The following is a 20,175-nucleotide window of genomic DNA, read 5'->3' on the forward strand; positions in this document are numbered from 1 at the left end:
TCAAAAGTGGACATATATCGAAAGATCCGAGGCGAAATTCAAGTGTGCAACAATTGAAAAATATTTCGTCTCTTTCGTCCATTCAATGGCATCAGTATCCCTCTACTTTTGGGCGATTTTATTAAATTTATTGTTAAAGGAATGTATATAAAAGTTGTTGAAATGAGAAAGGGTCCCAGTCGGTTACAACGGTCGTGTGTGAAATCATCTTAATACTTTACGTGAAAATGTTATCTGTACAAAAAAAATATTCAAGGCTTTTCAGGCCGTGGGATGTGAGTGATAATAAAAATACTGAAAAACCTGAAACGAGTGAAAAAAATATTACCAAGGAAGCGGAACTTAAGAAAATTAAAGAAGAGAAACGGGAAAGTCGATTAAGAAAAATTCGTGGAGCTTTCAAAAAGAATGACAATAATAATTACCAAGATGCAACTGTATCTACGACGACATTGGATAACGATGACGATAGAAAATTCGATTTGAACCCTATTCACGAACCTCTAGACGTCTCCAATTCCCCAGTTGCAAGTCTAAGTTTGTGCTGTGACAGATTGTTACAAGAGCCAGAGAAAGTAAAGAGCGAAGTACGTGAAAGTATTGTCAAGACACCCGTAGACAACATACAAACTCAAAACATATTAGCACCGAGCATCTTACAACCAAACATCTACAACCAAAGCTTTATACCCGAGTACTTATCTGCAGATATCGCTCAAACGCTAGGAATACCGCCAACCGATCCTCTCCTCCTAGAATCTTTAGCTCAAGGCTACGCAATGGAATTGGAATACGCGAGAATATTACAGCAGGAAAACGAAGCTAAGCTGTTGAACGCGAGAAAGCAAAGACCGAAAAAATACAAATGTCCCCATTGTAACGTCGGTTTTTCGAACAACGGCCAGTTGAAAGGACACATACGAATCCATACCGGCGAGAGGCCGTTTAAATGCGAAGAGAAGAACTGCGGGAAGACTTTCACGAGGAACGAAGAGCTGACGAGGCACAGGCGGATACATTCAGGAGTTCGTCCGTACCCGTGTCCCACTTGTGGGAAAAAGTTTGGCAGGCGAGATCATTTAAAGAAACATACGAGAACGCACTACCTCCACGCTGAAAGAATGATGCCAGTCTTCGTTCCTTTATCCGCAGTCCCTCATGTTAACGGATTCCCTTATTTATATGGGTATTAGTTACTTAATACATTATATACAGAATGTACTTTTTAATTGAGTCAATGTTTTTGTTTTCAATTTGTGGTTTATGTTTTTTGACGTGTATAGTTTTACATAAGTCAGGATCGTGATAAAATATATAGTTTTAAGAAAAATTGTATGTAAATAGGATTGTGTGCAAAGAGTATTTTTATAAGTAAATAGAAATAAGAAATGACTAATAAATATATATTTATAAATATGAAGCTTTTTCCTTTTTTATATATAAGATTTAATTTCAGCCGTCAAAGTCGCAATGCGGTTTTGATTCCGCTTAAAAATTTTATGTTATTTAAATTGTTTTCTAGTCACCTCTTAAACAAGCATCGCACTTATATGATAAATAATTTTAAAGGAAAATATATTTTTTTTTAACATTTTTTTTACACATATCTTATTAATCTTTCTCAGAAATTTATAACAAGGAGACACGAAGCTTATAAAATACTAAGATTAACAAAGCGTAGGTGTGTATTCAATAGATCAAAAAAAAAGTAGTACATATGTAGTAGTAGCAGTAAAAGTAAATATTTATTTATTTTGTAAAAAGAAACAAATTATGAATGCCTTCCTACTGGACTAAAGCCTTCTTTTCTCTAGTTTAGTGCTTACACGTGTGGCAGACTTTCATTCGAAACTTGCAAATTCCCTTATAAATTTTCCTCTCTTTCTCAAGCATAAATCGTGCCGTCACAAGAATATCTAAGGTCAAAGTTAAAAAATACAAAACACAAAAAGATAGAGCACGTTGTTTATTTATCTTAACCTAAATAAATATTTTCTTTATTATCCACCTATAAATAGACAAAGACAAAACAGTTTAATGCCTATGTGTGGCGAAAAATTATCTTTTTTTGGTTTATCATTGCCGAAATTAAGTGTTACCATTAAATATAATTGGTGGAGAAAAATAATCCGAAAATAAAACTTATATATAATCTTAAATGATGTTTATGGCTGTTTTACTGAGCGAATACTAGTAATTATTTATAAAAGGCTCTTTAGGAAAGTAACAAGCTTAACATAATCCTTTCGTACTTGACCAGTCATTCACTTAGGTCAAGAAGCCTCATTCGCTGGGTCGCTCTATAAAAACCGTACCTACTCGTGAAAAATGGCGGCAAGGATTTTAAACAAATCCTATTTTTAAATTAAAACTTTTTTCTTTTGACGTTAAAACAATTTCTAAGCTCGTTTTCAGTTGAGTTTAATGTTTTAGCAAGTAAGTTGGTCCCGTTTGATAGTTTTGTTCGTAACACTAACGACCCCGGCTTCGCACGTGTGCAATGCTGATACTAGGTATACTATAAATTTTTTCTCTTTTCTTTACTATTTCGTCCATGTATTAATATAAAAAACCTTCCTCTCGAATCACTCTACCTATTAAAAAAAAGCGTCAAAATCCGTTGCGTAATTTTAAAGATCATATGTACATAGGGACAGACCGCTGTGAGCGACTTTGTTTTATATTATGTAAGGATGATAATGATGAAGGCGGAATAACAAATGTGGCAACTGAGTGGTCACCACCGCCCATTAGTTTTGGGGCAGTTAGTAATAGGAATCATTCCTTATATCTTCGATTGGAACTTACTACCCTTGTGCCTGTAATACACAGGCTCACTCGTCCTTCAAACCGTAACACGGCAATATTAAGTATTGCAGTTTAGCGTAGAATACCTCATAGATGTATAATAACTGAGCTGGCACGCAGTAATTATAAATATACTAAAAAGGACTTTTGGTTTTTAATTTAAAGTATTTTGCTTCAGTGGGTATAAAGTATCTTACGGCATATGTATTTAAAATTTACTTTAAATAGCATTGAAATAAATTAGTTTAATGCTAAGAAAAAATAATGTATGGATTTGATTTATTTGTGAGTATACCACTCGACCATGGAGGTCGTCAATTTATTATTGACGACCTCCATGGTCCATGGTCCTCCATGTACACCGGTTTTCATGGGTACGCCACTCTGGGTTCGATTCCTGGCCGAGTCGATGTAGATTACCATTAGTTTTCTATGTTGTCTTGGGTCTGGGTGTTTGTGGTACCGTCGTTACTTCTGATTTCCATAACACAAGTGCTTCAGCTACTTACATTGGGATTCTGATCAGTAATGTATGTGATGTTGTCTCATATTTATTTATTTATTTATAATTATTTTTACAACTAGTTTGTCGTCATAATAACTATTAATTAATGTATGATATGATTTAAAACAAATAGCTTTTTCTTACTTAAATTAAAAATACTAAATTTTGTGTGTATCTTTATTTTGTTACTTGACATTCAACAAAGAATATATGTTTTTATAAAGTATAAACTTATATAAAAAATGTTTTGTAGGCGTTCTCGACTATCTATTTGATAACGGAACTTACCTATATAATTGAAGACGTATAAAATTTAAAGTCCAAAGAATCATTATACTTTTATAAAGAAATTACTTTAAAGGCCCTTTGTAGACATCGATACATCATTCGACTTATAGAATTGAAAAAAAAATTACGCAAGCAAAATGTTATTGAAGTACGGACTTCCGGTGTTCTGAATGCGCACAGATAAACAATTATATGTAGTTAAATATTTTGACTCTGTGTCATTGTGTCGAACACTTGCGATTTAAAAAGAATTTTAAGAATTGAATAAGGCGTTATGTTAACAATAAAACGGTTTTATAATTAATCATTTTTGTTTAATTGGTGACAAATTTATAGCATTTATACAATATGTTATTTATAATTGCTCAATTTTCTTTGCATATAAGATTTACCATTATAAGTTTACTACGTAATTATATTCGTAGGTATTACAGGTTTCTTGTAAAAAGTATTTAAGGCAGAACTTTAATTTTTTTTTTTAATTTTAATGAATTTTAAGAACTTATTTTCCACTCTAAGCCCACATCAGCCCTTAATCTATGACAGCTAACAGATAATAAATAACATTAAAAGGCAAATTAGACCGTTTCCCACGTCCATTAAACGATGTGATTTAAAAAAAAAATCGGAAGTCCGTTGTAATGCTTCCCAGCGTGATTCCGCAATTTGTGTCAATTTGCGATTTCTTAGTTTACAACTTTACACTGAGGTGTTGTCGTTACTATCAACTTGACGTCTTTATCGTCTAATATAATATAATTTCTGAATATCTGACGAGAAAAAACTATTTTTATCGATTTAAATAATTTCTATATAAAGTTTAAGTAACATAATAGTATACTTCTTTGTTTTTCTTGCGAAGACTTAGACTACAAAAAATAAAATAAAATAAACAGACTTAAAATAGAAACAGTCGTTTGCTAGACATAACATAACCATAAATTAGACGATCCATAATGTTTATTTTTATTCGAACAACTACTTATTTCAGAATATATCTGTGTAGGCTTTGATTCTATTTATAAATGTAATATACTTATAATTTGTGCTAATAAAAGTATGTATTTGAGTAATATAATTTTTCTTTGTTTTCGGATAATAACTTAATAAGTCTTGTTAACGTTGATTTATTTTTTATTAAGACACGTTATTGACTTATTAATTTCAATTAAATATAAGACAAATGGGTACGATAACTAAGTAATTGCACTTTTTCTCTTCAAGTTACTTTGTACAGTATAAGTCAAGATCGGATTTTCGACTTTTACATCATAGAAACAATTTACTTCGGTTTTGATCTTGTCTAACACCGTCTCTGGTTTTATACCACTCAACATATACTTTATTGCTATGTTTATTTTTTAAAGGGCAAGTAAGGCATTGTAAACTCCGTCACATGTTAGATACAACAATAGATAGTATAATGTCGTAAGGACTATCTCATATTGATTGCAGAGTAAAGTTGACCGATTTCCAATAGATGGAGATTTTTTTATAAAAAAACGTAGGCATACATTTCTAGTAAAAGAATAAGACAAGATAAGAAATCTCGACGAGTCTACGACTTTATGTGCATTACACTTCATAGTCTCGACTTCAAAATATCTGCGTATTAAAATATCCATAAGCGTAAGAATTAACAACATTAAATGCTTAAATATATATACAAATATGACCTAAAACTAGTTACTGTATAAATCTTGACCGCGTGGAATGGTGGCAAGAATGCTAGCAGCATATCCCCGTTGAATCGCAATTCCGATCCTCTGGGCAAAAAACGAACCAGCCCTCCTGTCACCAGTGGAGGCAATGAGGCGAGGTGTTATACTATATGTGTGTGTTATAAGCGTTGGTATAAATTCAAAATCTTGGTCAAAATACACAAACTACGAAAAGGGTGTGACTGAGTTACCAACTAAAAAAATCCAAAATTTTTTGTCACCAAAAACTCATGGGAAAGTTAAAAATCCACGCATTGTATCACAACCCGCCTACGAATACTACAAATTTGCTGAATAGATAATTTATAGCGCATATCGGATTTATTGGTTTGTTATTCGGATAAAAACATATCTCGGACCTTTATAAGCAGGTGAGTCGCGGGTTGAATGAATTTTTTTATTACAATATTAATGATACAGAGTAAACATTTATTGTTTGCTATAGACAAATTTGTTTTTTTTTTAAATTCCACGTTTGGCGCGTTATAAAAAATGTTTTTTTTTCTGTGGCGCACACAGGGTGACATGAAACTACTCGATGAAGTTTGTCGTCATAACATTACCTTCAATTAAGTATAAAAACAGTCGAAATAGATTCATGTTCTATCTATCTATCTAATTTTACAATGTTATTTTATTACATATTCAAATTGTGAATATTTAAATTGTTTAAGTGACAAACTAGTGGTGAAAAGAACATTTATTGTAATAATAATTTTGTTATGTGTTACTACTTATATATTTTTTTTTAATTAAAAGTTACTTTTATATCTTTAAACTGAAACACATTTTGTTTACGACCCCGCCCTTTAAATATACTAATATAATATAATAAAATAGAAAATGTATACAGGCAAAGTATAATCATGGCTATTTTTATTTAACTTTAGCACAGATAATACAATTTTATTTCGCAGTCAAATATTAATGCAATTGAACTTCACAAATAATTTCTATGATCTCATGACCATAAATTAACCTTTACAAATAGTCAGTAGCCATGGGAACTAGCATCAGGTGGGTCATCACGCCTACGCTTTTATTTTTTTTATTACCTGGCCACTGTACTTTTTCTTGTTATAGGGTGACCATTATTAAATATATTTTATGTAATGCAAATGTACACATTCGTGAGTTTAGATGATTCTAATTCATTCATTCTCAAATGGTTGAAATTCGAAAAGTCGATCGACAAAATTATTTATTTTTTACTAAAATACAATTTGTGTTAATTAATTAATTACTATCGAGTCAATTATTAGTAAAGTAAAATAACAGCCTGTAAATTTCCCGCTGCTGGGATAAGGCCTCCTCATCCATTAAGGAGAGGGTTTGGAATATATTCCACCACGCTGTTCCAATGCGGGTTGGTCAATTATTAATCTTTCTGCTATTTTGAGAAAAATTTACTTTAAAAAATAATATTTTAATAGCTCTTAAAAAGCTTGAGTTTAATTTTTGCAGATAATCTCTATTCGCTCCAACATAACTTTATTTTGAAATGAACGTATTCAATTACATTAAAACCCATATAACATACAAAAGTCACGATTCTTTCCCGGAAATTAAATGATTATGTACACCCTAATCTAAATGGAGTCCTGAGGATTGCGTTTACAATACAAATAGCTCTCTTTACTGCGGTCATTACGTCAAAGTGCTCATTCATGACTCGAAAACGTAAAAAAAGTTACAATATTATTCTCACGGAGTGCTTTAAGTAGATTTTAGCGCAGATTCGATACGGCACAGGTTATAGCAATACAGGTATGAATTACGCGCGCTTTTTGACGTATGACATTGACATTAATATAAAAGATGGCGATTTTTTTATTTTACGCCTAAAAAGTGATCGATTTGATTCGATATTTGTGTTTGTTTAGTCGACCTTTTGGATTTGCCACTTGTAAGTGTAACTTTTAAAAATATCCCACGCAGTACATTTTTTTTTTGAGAGTTTATTTGTACTGACCTTGATTCAAGGGAAATATTTTTTTTATAGGAATATGTCCATACATTGGAGAAGTGTATTAAGTACATAATGTGAACTCAAGGAATTATATACCAATCAACGTTTAAAATAATCCATTGTCTATGGGCGATGACTAAGAAACATTTTTCAGATGTTCTCACAGATGAAGCTCAAAAACAAGCTTCAAGGAAGGAAGAAGCATTTCTGATCTCTACAGGGAAATTGTCCCAGATGTGATTGTCGGTGTGGATTTTGGGCTGGAGGCATAATTGGTCCATATTTTTTTGAAAATGATGCTGGTCAAGCAGTGACTGTTACTGGTGCTCGATATAGCGACTTGATTACCTAGTTCTTTCTGCCAAAATTGGATGATATTGATGTGTCCAGTATGTGGTTTCAACAAGACGGTGTCACATGTCATACAGCCCGTGAAACAATTCAATTACTGGGACATTTTCAGGTCGTGTACTCTCTCGTTTCGGCGATCAAAATTGGCCTCCTAGATCGTGTGATTTAACACCATTAGACTTCTTTTTATGGGGTTATTTGAAATCACAAGTCTATGTCAACAAGCCCACAACCACCCGTGCATTAAAGGAGGAGATTCAACGCTGCATCAACGAAATTCAGCCACATTTATGCAGAATGGTCATGGATTTCAACACAAGAGTGCGCATGTGCATGCAAAGCCGTGGAGGTCATTTGTCCGATGTGTTATTCCATACATAACCCTATATCCTATGTACTTTACGAGTCAATAAAAATATAACTATCAAAAGACTAAAACCGGCGTTTTCTATTTAATTCAAATCTTGAGTTAATTTTGGGACACCCTATATTATACTAGCTGTTCCCGCGACTGAATGCGTTGAATATGACAAAAAAATATTGTAGCCTAAGTTACTCCTTATTACATCAGTTTCCTGTCAGTGAAAGCGCCGTCAAAATCGGTCCAGCCGTTCCAGAGATAAGCCGAAACAAACAGGCAGACAGACAGACAAAAAATTGTAAAAAATGTTATTTTGGTATATGTACCGTGTATACATACATATGCATTGAGGAAAATTTTATCATTACAAACAGACACTCCAATTTTATTATTTGTATAGATAAATTTAATAAGACCACAACCGCCGAACCTCCTCGAAATCTAAGAAGCGATACATTTTATAAAAGTTCGTTACGTCGAAATGGCTTAACGACCCCATTCAGCTGCTATTGCACAAGTGTCGCCGTGGGCCTCGTTGAACAAATGTGACGAGGTTATACAATTTTCTAACATAAATTCACGCGAAATATTTCACCATATTGTTAATTCTTTTGAATTGAGTGATAAATATGATCAATTAATTATTCATTAATAGTTCGTGAAACATTTTTTTCAATATTATTATTTTTACTTAGTACATCAAAATAATTTTATTAGCAGGCTTCATTAGTTCCTGGTTGGTCTAAATGAGGCAAAAAGTTTTTTAGAAATTCAAAAAGTAACAAAACTTAAACTTATTTAACAGCTTAAAGGATATAAAAATTACAGTGAAATGTCGCCCCAAAGAGGACATCTTTCGTTTTAAGAAGAAAAGTTTAAATTCTAATTTGCTTAAGACGTTTACTACACGTGTGGCCCAATGCCGTCTTAAGTGTGTAGGTTTTCTGACGATATTTTTCTTAGTAGAGCCATTACAGTTATTGCTTTAAGTTAATATAAACGTGTCATTAATATACTGAGCTCAAAATATGTAACACGAGTTATAAAACTTATATGATATCAAATGTATGAAGAAAGGTATGGTATAGGTAACAAGATACATAAATCAGCTAACCAACCTAACCCTCTTCAAACAACCATATTTTGTGATGTAACGATTTAGATTCAAAACTTCAGTAGGAGTTATCATTTATCAACCCTACTGCAGAAGATTTCGCAATAAGTATGCGCTTAACGGAAAGTTTGGCAATTGGATAATGTTTATAGGGTTAAAATCGTTGATTTTTGTTATTTTCGATGTTAATGCTCTACGCCCTACGGCATTAAGTATTAATCATATCCAAACATATCCCTAGTTTATTTGTATTATAGCAAGTGTTGGCTCTAAGATATGGTTCTTTTGACATAAATGCTATTAGTGTAACTATTTATGAGACAAAAAGCTGCTTAATCTGTGGAGTTAAAACACAAAAAATTTTTGAAACTTTCGTATTAAATGTTAACCATTTTAATTATGAAACACACGCGTTTTACATAATAAATATTTCGCAAGTTGTAAATCGTTGTATGTGTTTAGTTAATTAAATTTTATTGCAAATGCTGTTGCAGTGCTGCTTTCGGCCCCACACCCGCGAATAGAAAAAACAAAATGGCGACCACCCATCGCGCGCCATTTGTCATCACGCTAATGATCACATGCATTATTGTCACTATTGAATCTGTGGCCACAAATCGATTTATTAACATTTCATTGGCTAAATTCTTAGGGACGCGTTTTTACTTTTTGTTACTTCCGATTTGAATAAGGAATAAAATTATTCTACTTTATTAGACAATAATAAATCATTAACTTTTGATTTTTTTTTATTAAAATGGCCTATAGTCTGTTTTAGTAGACGAAGGAATAAACATAAACAAACCTAGGTTTCCGTATTATATGCGATTTGCTTAAACCTCAGCATCTATTGTACATATCTAACAGTTCATTAATACGCCATTATTTACATTAGAAACAAAATTTTTTATGGTATAGGTTGGCGGACGAGCATATTGGTCACCTGATGGTAAGTGGTCACCATCACCCATAGACAATGACGCTGTAAGAAATATTAACTATTCCTTACATCGTCAATGTGCCATCAACCTTGAGAACTAAGATGATATGTCCCTTGTGCCCATGGCCGTAGGCAGGGGAGGTTCCGATTCATTCTATAAATATATTATTGAGAATATATACAGGGTTATTGGTAATTCGACGTACATCCGCTAGGAGGTGATAGGGGTGACTATTTTCAATAACTTTAACCCTCATATGCATAATCCAAAAGTGAACCATTATTGAGTTATCACGTTTTTTTGCTTTTTTCAAAATTTGTCAAAAATGCAACTTCAAAAATTTATTTAGAAAAAATTGTCGATAAAAATCTATTTTTTTCGTCTGTTTTATAAAAATGAATAAACATTGGATATTTGTGAATATTTAAAGAAACATTATCGGCCCAAATTTAAAAATGGGAGACGGAAAACTGACGTTACTAGTAATACATTTTAATAATCACATCTGAAATTCTTATAGTTGATTTCGAACTGTTGAAAATGTTTGAGCCGATTTGGCTGTTCTGATAATAAGTGTTAAACAAAGCTCTAAATAGTTATCACACACGAGTTATTTATATAGATATTCATTTATTTTTATATACTGGTAAAGTAATGTTATAGAAATATGCTTTTAGTCGTGGGCCACATTACGGGGGCGGCCTCGGCCAACAACCCTTTTGACGAGGTAGCGGTCGTTTTCGAGTAGGTACATGAATCTCGTGCGTTTCACTAAATTTTAAGCATAAACAAGCGTAAGCATGTTTGCACGGGTTGTTTTTTATCTGGAGGACAGTCTCTTTTTTGGAACCTATGGATGTATCCATTAAATGGAAATAAACTTAAAACTACTTACTATATTTATTGCTTTATTTTTGAAATGAGATGTAATTAATCTCCAGTATTTAGTAGTATAAAATTATTTTAGTAAAATAATATATGTACTTGTTTGTTGCACCTTGATATAATGTGGCCGTCTTATAGAGTTGTGTATATTAAGTACTAGTTGTGCCCGCATCCTTGTACGCGTTTGCATTTACCAAAAACAATATTATTGTGGCCTTAGATACTTCTTATTATATCAGTTATCTGCCAGTGAAAGTCCCGTCAAAATCGGCCTAGCCGTTCCAAAGATTAGCCGCAACAGACAGACAGACAGACAACAATTGTAAAAAAAAAGTTATTTCGGTATACGCACCGTGTATACATACATATGCGTTGAGTAAAAAAGGGTTATTTTAATATAACAAACAGGCACTCCAATTTTATTATATGTACATATTTATGTTTTTATGTACACATAACAGGTCTAAGTGTACCTAGTAACTGCTGATGGTCCATAGAAAATAAATAATTCGTAATGATTTACTATTACTATTACGAAGTTCGCATCAATTATGTATATTTTAAATTAAACATCACACCAGACAACATTGAACTATAAATCAAGCGACAACAATAGCCGATGCGCTCAACTTCATTGTTGCAATATTTTGGACCCCTCGTTGCACAATAGACGTTGCGTTTCCGCGGTTACGTTAGATCGGACTACATGGGAGAGATATAGTTTGTAACATCGTAATAAAATGTGCAAATAGATCTTTTTAATTTAACGTCTGAACGAGAGGACTAACTGCCATGAAGACAAGTACATTGCATTTTAGTTAACATTGCTGTTTAGTTAAAATAAATAAAATACTAATTTGTTTATTTTATTCGCTAAGACCAAATGGTGACGACCCAAACAGAAAACGCCAGTGAGGCGTTCATTTTAAATAGGATTCTATATTTTTATGACTATCTTATTTATATTGGAAATACTATTCAATTTACATGAAGTTTTGTTATAAGTTATTTTATTTCAATAAAAAAAATCTAGATGGCCCAAGGGAAACTAAGCCTTAGGCCAGCAGTGGAATATCTGCAAGAAATATACATTTTTGACAGTCTGTACTTAAATGATACATTTATGGTTTCATATAAAATTAAAACAAAGAATTTGTTACATTATTTATATTACGCATTATTGGTAAGAATAGAAACATTATCAACTTAATTTTTGCTTCCTTTTAATTGGAATCAAAACTCATCTCTTGCATTATCATTTATCTTTTTAGCATAATCTTCTAACAGTGTTCTCACCTCTGTCAAATTGAATCCTAACTTATGTAATAAGGCCATTGTATCTTCGTTTGTAAAATATTTATTCAACTCTTCAAAAACTTTGCGAGCTCGAGTTTTCCTGTTATAATTTTTCAAACAAAAAGGTCGAATATTCCTCATTAGGTTCATTATTATTTTCGGGACCTGTTCATTCATATCATCAGTTAAAGGCAAAATTAATTCAAATATGTTTAAAATGCCATTACAAACTGTTTGTGTTGACATTCTTTCAATAAGTCCAATTTTTTCATAAAGCTTCCTTTTAGTATGGCCATCATTATTCTTCTGAGAATATTCTCGTACTGTTAAATGTTCTTCTAAGATTTTATTAAAAAGATCTAGCAAAGTATAAATAACAGTTGAATCTAATTTTGATATTTGATCATAAAATGGTTCAAGACCTTTCAGTTTCATAACACGCGCTTGAACTCTTGGGTTATTCGGCAACCAAACGTACATTATATCTAGAGCATGGGTTTTTAGAGCTAAGTTGTTATCGTGTTCAAAGATATCTAGAAGTTTGTCAACTATACTAATTGGAATAAGTGCGGTGGTCCTAGCAGGTGCGACGTTAAACAACCTTTTTATTATGATCAACAATTGCTTCTGTACTCGTTCACTATTGATACCTAGTATAGGAGTTATGACTCTAGGTACGCCTGTTATATTGAAAAATTTGTGAACATTTTTCGGATTTTTTAATAATTCAATCAATTCTTCCAAATTTTTGACCGTTTCATCATATTTTGATTCAGCGTTTATAGCATCTGTGTTTTCTTTTACAGGTTTCTCATCTGAGGCTGTTAACGATTCTATCTTTTCCACAATATATTCGATATCTTCGGTGAAACTAACAATATCTTGAGCTAGAATATTATTGTCCTTTATTTTAGCTCGTATTGTTTGTTTGTCTAAAATTAGCCAGAAACAGAGTTAGCGAATTAAACATTAATTATAATTTGTAAGTATTAGGTATATGTTGATAAACAGTTAAAAAAAAAAAACAATTTAGAAAAAAGCAATACCTTCAAAAGATTCGTCAGCAGAGCATGTTGTAATCAGAATAACCAATAATAAATAACGTTGCATTTTTAAGGTATATATTGTTACTAACTTATTATTTTCTTAACAAATACGTAGTTATAGATAAGAGAAGTCTTTCTTAGAAATTACGATATTTAGGTAAGTCAGTCTTATTTCAATCAATGTCATTTAAAAAAAAAAAGCTTTTATTTTCAGCCATACTTGAATCAATAGCAGTTTTAACCTGATTATTGTGACCTATTTTTAGAACCAAGATTTTTAAGAATTACAATTAATATAAAAAAGAAATTGTTAAAATTATGGTACGATTTGGTGAGTGATTTGAAGAGCAGATTTTAATTTTTGACGTTGTTTATCACTATATAATACAAAAAGTATACATTAATTGCCTCCACTGGTGACAGGAGGGCTGGTTCGTTTTTTGCCCAGAGGATCGGAATAGCGATTCAACGGGGAAATTCTGCTAGCATTCTTACCACTATTCCACGCGGTCAAGATTTATATTTACGGTTAAGATTTATACAGTAACTAGTTTTACTTCATATTTGTATATATATATATATATATATATATATATATATATATATATATATATACATTAAATGCTTAAATATATATATATATATATATATATATATATATATATATTTAAGCATTTAATGTTGTTAATTCTTATGTTAATAAATTATATATACATTTTTAATCATATTAAAAGTATACAGTTAAATGAAAGAGTTGGTATTATCTATCCGAGAGGTTAAGAAAGGATCTTGTTGTGTTTATTGATTCAATTATATACATATATTAATAATAATGAATGTATAAAAAGTGAACAAAATGAATGAAACTCATTTTCATAGACAGTTATTCTTCAGTATCAGAGTCAGCGCTTACATCGAGTAGATACTCTTTAGTAGGAACCTCTTGCCTCAAATCATATGTCTAATGTTACGTGTAATGTGTGTAATAAATTAAATTTATTTCAGTACTTAGAATGTAGCTGTTATGGATAATATACAGATTTTAACACAATGTGAAGACGATACGTGCTGTTGTCTATCAGAGAGAAGCGCTGCAGCGCTTATATCCATTATTTGTTTGGTAAGAAATTTGAGTACAATATGTACAAATTTCCAAGAAGTATTCGTAATCCATATTATTAAATTCGTTGTATATAGATATATAGTTATTTCCAGTATCTCTTTAGGATAGGATCGTTAAATAATTGAGTCGTTCTTGCTTTAGTTGAATAATAATTAAACGATTATGAAATAAGTATATGTTATTCATTTTATCTTAGAGCTGAGATGACCCAGTGGTTAGAACGCGTGCATCTTAACCGATGATTTCTGGTTCAAAGCTTAGGCAAGCACCACTAAATATATGTGCTAAATTGTGTTTATAATTCATCTCGTGCTCGGTGGTGAAGGAAAACATCGTGAGGAGACTCGCATGTGTCTAATTTCATCGAAATTCTGCCACATGTGCATTCCACTAACCTGCATTGGAACAGGGTGGTGGAATATGTTCCAAATTCTCTCCTTAATAGGAGAGGAGGCCTTAGCCCCAGTGGGAAATTTACGATCTGTTACTTTACTTTTACTTTATTAATTTTCACATAACCATTACCATCACCATCATTAACATTATCAGTCTGCATTCCCGAGCAAATACACTAAGCCCGATCTTGGCTTTCTCACCCACGTTCTATCACTTTACAAAAACAATTGAATTATTTCAGATATCATGCATGTTAGACTTGGTGTTCAGTGACAAAACAATGGAACCGTGCTGTGAGATGAAAGATCACTTGGATTCGCTGAAATATGTCTTGCATACGCTGTTTAAAATAGCAAACATATTGCTTTTATTGGGTTCCATTTTCGTAAGTATTTTATTTTTATACTAGTTGTCATTTCGTTTGCGTTTTAGGGTTGGTCGTGTTGGATACAAAAAATGTTTTCCTTGATGTTTAAGCTTACTTACTACAAAATTATATTCAGTGGTTTGAAAGCGTAACACAGAGTTGCATTCACATCTATAATATTACAAAGAGGAAAACTTTGTTTCTGTCTAATAAATAGGGTCAAAAACTCCTGGGCCGATTTAAAAAATCTTTCACTATTCGAAAGCTACATTATCCACGAGTAACATTGGCTATAATTATTGCTAGAAAAGATAAGGAATCCTTACTAAAGCTTAACGTAACACAAGGTCGTAAAAAAAAATTCGAGTTGAGTTTTGAGTTTTTATACTCTATATTACTCAGTAATAATATCCGCCATTTAAAGCGAATAGCGATCAGTAAAATTGTTTCATGTTACTTGATTGTATAATAAATAAATAATGAAGTTATTGTAGAAATTGAAGTTTATTATTCATCCCATATTCTATAGTATTTTATATTTACAACAAAGTAGAGATGTAGTGTACACAGATCTGCAATTACATAATAATAAGCTAGTTTTCCTCAACTAAACTTTACTTGGTGGTAGGGCTTTATGCAAGCCCGTCTGGGTAGGTACCACCCACTCATCAGTTATTCTACCGCCAAATAACAGTACTCAGTATTGTTGTGTTCCGGTTTGAAGGGTGAGTTAGCCAGTGTAACTACAGGCACAAGGGACATAACATCTTAGTTCCCAAGGTTATTGGCACATTGACAATGTAAGGAATATTTAATATTTCTTACAGCTTCATTGTATAGACAATGGGGTGATGGTGACCTCTTACCATTAAGTGGCCCATATGCTAATTCGCCAACCTATACCATAAAAAAATAAAGAAAAAATGCTGACAGATTACTGGTTTTGGAGTGTCATAGACTAGCCCTTACATACAAACCAACAAATGGTACCTGTATGTTATATATGATATTAAGGTTGATTGAATGGTATTTCATAATATGTTTCAGGAGAGTTCGTTGTTGCTGCAGATCTATTTGTGGTACCTACTCGGCTACATCACCGTCAGCTTCGTGGTCGTGATCGTAGATTTGTGTTTCCGCATCAAGAGTGAAGGCAGCTGGACGTTTGTGACGTTTGTACCAGATGTCATATTTCTATTTGGTACGTAGAAATTATTACGTTCATAAAATTTGAGGGTTTCCCTCGATTTCTCCAGGATCCCATCATCAGACTCTGATATCATTATGGTACCATTACAGGAGTATCTTCTTTCTAACTAAAAAAAATATCATCAAAATCGATTCATAAAAGGCGAAGTAATCGGCGAACAAACATTTTAAAAAAAATACGGTCGAATTGAGAACACTCCTCCTTTTTTGAAGTCGGTTAAAAACTAATTACTTTTTAGCAAATATCACAAATGATTTTGATGAAGGTAAATCATATAATTTACAAAAACCTGTCGCATTTGCTTCACCGTTTTTGATCAGGCCATTTTCTTTTCAGCCCTTATATATAACCCTATAGCCCTTAATAGTTTTTACTACTATACTACTTCTTCAACTTCTATTCAATAAATAATTTAAATATGACAAAAAATGATGTTGCTTTATTCCTAGCAAGTAATAGTTAACTAATTCCTTTATTTACAGTAATATTCCGATGCCTGCCACTTGTGGACTATTACAAGAAACATCTCGAAGAAATCCAAGCTACATAAATAGCAAAACATCAACTACTCTAAAAACAGTATACACTATATATAAAATAAAAAGTTTATTTTAAATAAAATAACAAGTTGTTTTCAAACTCAGTTTTCGTTTAATATTTTTGTACTATCTACTATATACATGTGAATATTAAATATCTAGAAAAACGTATAACAAACGTAAATCTAACGTAGAACTAAATAGAAAACATCTTCGCCACATCGGACTTATTATTTAAAAAAAAAACTTAAAATAGGCATCCAATACGTATTGAAGCCAATTAATAATATATTAAAAATTAAAATTACATATTATATACAATTACGCATTTGCTCCTGATATAAACAAGTAGCAAATGATTAACCAATTCATGTTTTGTCTCGCTCTCGCTTACACAACAATATATACAAGAAAGGGACAAAACATGGTTCAGTATCGGATTACTACCATTTATCGAGAGAATTGTAAAATTCAGCGTTTTATTATGACTAATTTCAGTATATTTTTGTATAACAAAGACAGACCAACTTATGTTGTATTATACTCAACATATGACCACAAAACAAACATTTACATAACACACCATGTATTCAGTCACTAATTAAAAATGCTGTATAAGTTATTGAGTACAATACGACATTTAGTGACAATTCATATTCTAACTATTCTCGTAATACCAATTACATTTTTACTACTTTTTGATATCCCTGAAGAGTTTATTGGAAATGGCATTGAACTTGCATCCATGGCCGTTACATAACTTTAATTGACATGACTTTATTAGAACAAAATATATAGCATGTACTTACAAGTGATATAAAAAAAAAGTTCGGATAAAATATTATATAAACAAAATTTGAATTATTCCATAATCACGATTAATTTCAGCTGAAAATAAAAGTAGAGGCATAAAATACTTTTCATATGCTTTGATTACAATTTACAATAAAAAAACATACCTATATAACCGAAATGACAACAAAAGAAAACTTTTACATATTAAGAAAACCACATCTTTATGTAAAGTTTGCTTTTGTATAATCTGGATTTTGTCTCTGTTTATATACTACTCTGTATTACCTCCCTCCATAAAAGATTTAGTGCCATTTCCACTACACTCTTACTCAAGGAACCGTCACAATTAGCTTTTATCCAATGATATTCTAATAAACAGATATGTTATACCCATACTAATCAACAGAAAAAAGTGTGCCGCGCCGGGGACCGTTTATTTTACATATCGTTACAAGTAAAAAGGATAACTTGATAAAAACAATAAGTAAAAGGGATAAATAGATGTTTTAATTACGGAAAACGTATTACTATATAATTATGATGTATTATAACGTATTACTGGCATAATTATAATGAAAACGGCAAACGTCCCAATTAGGACGTTTTCTAGTCTTCACTTTTTGCGCGTTAATGACATATCTGTTTACTAGAATATCATTGCTTTTATCCGACAACATCAACGGAATCAGGCAGTATGGATACACTTTTAAAAATTAATCAATGCTTATTCTATTCAACGGGTCAAATACAAAACGTATAAAACTATTGTTGCTAGCCAGTGCTTATTGCTTCTAGAAATTCTGTTAATCATAAATTGTATTGTAACAATATTCGCAATTTAAATTTATGTTAACACGCCACATCAAACCTCATGTTTACTAATATAATGAAACAAACCATTATCTTACAGTATTATATTGCGTTACAATACTGTATCATTCGATTTTGACTCAGACTTCATTATATTTCAGTTAAAATATTACTTTAAAAACAAAACATAAATTCTTGTAAGGAATTCGCTCTTTATAAAAGTACACAAAGTTTCAAGGAACATTTAAAATAATTCAGAAAGTTTTATCGATACACATTTTTCGAGATTCATTCAATAAGCTTTGTTTTATTGTTTCATATTACACAATTAAATAAGAAATTAATTTGTATATCATGTAAAACTAATTAATGTTTGGGGATAAAGTCTTAGATGTCTTAAAAGCGCAGAGTTCATTCTTATATTGAATGGCTTTTTTTTAATCGACAGATTAAGCGCAGAGTTCATTCTTATATTGAATGGCTTTTTTTTAATCGACAGATTTAATTATAACACAGCTACATAGATATGAAAGATTAGAAGAAGTATGAAATAGAAACAGCAGTCACATGCAATTTCATAAGAGTGTTGTTGAAAAAATACATTACTATAATAAAAACATAAACACAAAGGTATCAAATATAAAATTTTCTTGGTGGTAGGACTTTGTGCAAGCCCGTCTGGGTAGGTAACACCCACTCATCAGTTATTCTGCCGCCAAATAACAGTACTCAGTATTGTTGTGTTCCTGTTTGAAGGGTGAGTGAGCCAATGTAACTACAGGCACAAGGGACATAACATCTTAGTTCCAAAGGTTAGTGGCACATTGACGATGACGGGTAATGGTGACAACTTACCATCAGGTGGCCCATATGCTCGTCCGCCAACCTATACCATAAAAAAATAAAAACATTTTCATCATCCTATTCAATTGTAACCTTTGTTCGGTAAATGAGGCTAAAATCTGTCTGTTCTATAAGATACTGTTTAACTTCAACTTTAAGTATCTGTGGTTTCAAATCTTTAACCAAGTAAGCAGAAACTTTGTACAAACTTTTGTAGGTGAGAATAAAATCTACACCCATTTATAAGCTTTAATACTTTGTTTCCTTCTACTGAATGTAAAATTTCTCGAGAGTGAAACAGATATAGAACTATGCACTGCTGTTAATTAGTATTAATTATGATTTGTTTAAAAAAAATCTATTATAGTATAATTTGACGTGGCACGTTAACAATTATTTCGTTACTTTTTATTTGACTTTATATTGCATTCGGTCACTAAATATATAAGCTGTAAACAGGGAAGAGCTTCGAGTGATTTTTCCTTACTTCTCTGTCAGTTAATTTCATTGATCTATCTCCAGCTGAGTTTAATAAATAAAAAGTGAATTAAAGATTTATCTGGATTTTAGTGGTTAACTGTCCTTCATTTAACCTTATTAAATTTACGTTTGATGATAAATATACATATTTATAAGTGTTAAATATATTATAAATATATATATTTAACAATATCGGTTCAGTACTGTTTGATATTAAGACGTATATAGATAGGCCTTCAACAATAGGGAAGGTGCGATATTTTTGTGTTTATTTTAAAAAACTTCATGTAAGATAGACCACAAGTATATTAAACATCTTTAATTCTG

The 20,175-nt window shown here is 31.6% G+C and overlaps 3 protein-coding genes across 3 annotated transcripts; 2 read left to right on the forward strand and 1 right to left on the reverse strand.

The window, feature by feature from the left end:
* Positions 1-227: 227 nt before the first annotated feature.
* On the forward strand, positions 228-1,193 carry LOC124539925 (zinc finger protein 3 homolog). The gene has a single exon (XM_047117305.1). The coding sequence runs from the start codon at positions 228-230 to the stop codon at positions 1,191-1,193; it is 966 nt and encodes a 321-aa protein (XP_046973261.1).
* A 10,983-nt stretch (positions 1,194-12,176) lies between these two features.
* LOC124539923 lies at positions 12,177-13,187 on the reverse strand (the record flags this gene model as incomplete). Its single annotated transcript, XM_047117302.1, has 1 exon — positions 12,177-13,187. A coding segment is annotated over one exon (1,011 nt), but the record flags the coding sequence as incomplete, so codon positions are not given.
* A 1,067-nt stretch (positions 13,188-14,254) lies between these two features.
* On the forward strand, positions 14,255-17,010 carry LOC124539897. Its single transcript, XM_047117259.1, has 4 exons — positions 14,255-14,405; positions 15,046-15,189; positions 16,219-16,372; positions 16,864-17,010. Exons 1-4 carry the CDS (start codon positions 14,310-14,312, stop codon positions 16,929-16,931), a joined length of 462 nt encoding a protein of 153 aa, XP_046973215.1. The 5' UTR covers positions 14,255-14,309; the 3' UTR covers positions 16,932-17,010.
* The last annotated feature ends 3,165 nt before the right edge of the window (positions 17,011-20,175 follow it).

Source organism: Vanessa cardui, chromosome 23 (genome assembly GCF_905220365.1).
Source record: "Vanessa cardui chromosome 23, ilVanCard2.1, whole genome shotgun sequence".
NCBI classification, from domain to species: Eukaryota; Metazoa; Arthropoda; class Insecta; order Lepidoptera; family Nymphalidae; genus Vanessa; species Vanessa cardui.

Excerpts from the sequence above, each read along its gene's own strand:
- LOC124539897 (XM_047117259.1), top strand. The coding sequence starts at position 14,310 with ATGGATAATATACAGATTTTAACACAATGTGAAGACGATACGTGCTGT. Across the intron at positions 14,406-15,045 it reads TTATATCCATTATTTGTTTG|ATATCATGCATGTTAGACTT; the intron begins GTAAGAAATTTG and ends GAATTATTTCAG. Across the intron at positions 16,373-16,863 it reads AGATGTCATATTTCTATTTG|TAATATTCCGATGCCTGCCA; the intron begins GTACGTAGAAAT and ends CTTTATTTACAG.
- LOC124539925 (XM_047117305.1), top strand. The coding sequence starts at position 228 with ATGTTATCTGTACAAAAAAAATATTCAAGGCTTTTCAGGCCGTGGGAT.